The 2,500-nt window shown below is 56.4% G+C and overlaps 1 protein-coding gene across 8 annotated transcripts in view; it reads left to right on the forward strand.

Moving 5' to 3' along the window:
- The window catches only part of nfia (nuclear factor I/A), a 65,464-nt gene that overhangs the window by 58,024 nt on the left and 4,940 nt on the right, over positions 1-2,500 (forward strand). For 4 of the 8 annotated variants that reach the window (XM_076045241.1, XM_076045243.1, XM_076045245.1 and 1 more), the window contains one exon: positions 2,326-2,500. This exon is cut by the window's right edge and continues 7 nt beyond it. In XM_076045241.1, coding sequence (XP_075901356.1) covers positions 2,326-2,500 — 175 coding nt within the window. Of the gene's footprint in view, positions 1-108; positions 289-2,325 lie in introns of all 8 variants that reach the window. The other 4 variants (XM_076045238.1, XM_076045240.1, XM_076045242.1 and 1 more) reach the window with 2 other exon arrangements.

Consider the following 2,500-nt stretch of genomic DNA (forward strand, 5'->3'; position numbering starts at 1 on the left):
CTCCTCCTCCTGCCGCCTGGCTCCTCCCCCACTCTCTCCACCCTCCTGAAGTGGGAGCTGCTCCTCTTCCTCACCTCCTCCTCACCTCCTCCTGCTGGTTCTTGGCAGGGTTGCCGTCGGCCGCCGGCGCTCTCAACAAGTCAGACAAGTCTGGTTTCTGTGGTTCCGCCCCCTCGCCCAGCGGCGCCTCCTCCACCTCCTCCTCCACCTCCTCCTCTTCTTCTTCCTCCTCCTCCCCCCGAATGGCTTTCACACACCATCACCGGCCCGTCATTACCGGGCCTCGAGGTGAGGTCCTGCTGCAGCAAGCCCCGCCCCCAACACCCCGACTGACCCCTCCCCTTCACCCACACTGGCCGCACACTGGGTTTGTCAGGAGGAGGCGCTGTAGAAGGCTGTGTGTGTGTGTGTGTGTGTGTGTGTGTGTGTGTGTGTGTGTGTGCATCCTCCTCACCTTACCCCCCCACTCCCCCACCTCCCTCCTCTTCCTCAGTGTTTAACTGTGTAGTTGATAAGGCATCTGAAACACACACACACACACACACACACACACACACACACACAGATTGCATGGTTGGTTCTTCAGACGTGCGTGTGTGGAGAGAGAGAGAGAGAGAGAGAGAAGCACCGGTGGTTCTATGACAGCAGAAGATGCAGTGGAGGTTCTTTGCATCAGTGAGACCAGGAAGTGGAGATAGCACCTGGTTCCTGCTGATTCCTCCTGGTCCCTGCTGGTTCCTCCTGGTTCCTCAGCAGCAGGAACCAGGAACCACCATCTCCTCCTGCCGCGGATCAGAGGAGCAGCCGAGCTCCTGCAGGAGTTGGTGGTTGACCTGCTGATGTTCTGATCTGCAGTCGCCATAGATGCAGGAGGAGCTCCTTCTCCACCTCCTTTTCCTCTGCATTCTTCTTCTCCTCCTCCTCCTCCTCCTCCTCCACCCTGTTCAGATCCATCATCCTGAGGGTTGAGGAGTTGGAGGAGGAGGAGGGGAAGGAGGAGGAGGAGGAGGAGCAGCAGTGTGTCTGAGGCAGTGAAGCGAGGCAATCTGCAAAGTGGAACTAATCCTGACGCTCCTACTGTGTTGGACAAGAACACACACACACACACACACACACACACACACACACACACACACACACACGCACACACACACACACACTCAGTGGTGAGTGGTGGAGGAAACCTGATTGTTTTTGGCTGTGCTGTCATGACACACAGCGCCTTGTAGGGGGCAGCAGTCAGTCAGTCAGTGGGCCCAGGCCTTACTTCCGTGTGTGGCACTCACACTCACAAGCCTCAGGCTGGCAGCAGTGCCCCCTGGTGGCCGTCACCGTGTACAGCTGCAGTCAACGCTGCTGCTGACTGCAGCTGCCTGCATAGGACTGGCTTAGCCTAGCCTAGCCTAGCCTAGCATAAAGGCTAACATGATTTTGTAATGAAGCCTGGCTAGCTGTTGGCAGATGGTGCCAGGGGTCAGAGGTCAGGGGTCAATCTCAGGTGACATTGTGACATCAGCAAAGAATCCAGTGTGTGTGTGTGTGTGTGTGTATGTGTGTGTGTGTGTGTGCCTTCATTTTATCTCAGCTGAGTGATATGCCACACACACACACACACACACACACACACACACACGCACACACACATGGATGTAGTTGCATGTCTGATTGAGATGATTTTGTGCATGTCTGATTGAGATGATTTTGTTAATGTACATATAGTGGTTGTGTGTGTGTGTGTGTGTGTGTGTGTGTGTGTGTGTGTGTGTTGCAGAGGTAGAGAGAGCCATCCATCCAATGATTACTGGAAATCCATTGGCCACCGACTGCACTCACACACACACACACACACACACACATACACTCTCAAACACTCACACACACACACACACACACCCTCATACACACACTCACAGTGCTCGGTGTGTATTGTCAGAGTGATAAATCACAGCAGACTTTAAGTGAATTAGTGCAGCAGCTTTAACTCTCCATCCCCCTCTCCCCCCCCTTCCCCTCCCTACCCCCTGTCCCCCCCTCCCCCTCTGCCCCCCCCAGCTCTATACATCACAGCCCTTAACGAGGCCTCGTCTGCTAACGAGCTATCAGAGAATATTAGACCAATTAGAGCGCTAATTGGATTACAGGGGGTGGGGGGGTGGGGAGGGGGCGGGGCTGAAGGATGGAGGCACTGATTGGCAGCTGGGGTGTGAGAGGTGCATTGTGGTCCATCGCCATTGTGTGTTTGCATGTGAAGCCCCGCCCCTTTAATCAAATCTCTCTCTCTCTCTCTCTCTCTCTCTCTCTCTCCCCCCCCCCCCCCCCCGACAGCCAGCCCCCACGCCCCCCCCTCCAGCCTCCACTTCTCCTCCTCCCCCATCCTGCAGCAGCCGGCCTCCTACTTCTCGCACCACCCGGCCATCAGGTACCACCAGCAGGAGACCCTGAAGGAGTTCGTCCAGCTGGTCTGCCCCGACTCGGCCCCCCAGGCCCCACAGGTGGGCTT

This window comes from Nelusetta ayraudi, unplaced genomic scaffold (genome assembly GCF_046127955.1).
Source record: "Nelusetta ayraudi isolate G7.1 ecotype Tasmania unplaced genomic scaffold, CSIRO-AGI_Nayr_v1 ptg000084l, whole genome shotgun sequence".
In the NCBI taxonomy this organism is placed as follows: domain Eukaryota; kingdom Metazoa; phylum Chordata; class Actinopteri; order Tetraodontiformes; family Monacanthidae; genus Nelusetta; species Nelusetta ayraudi.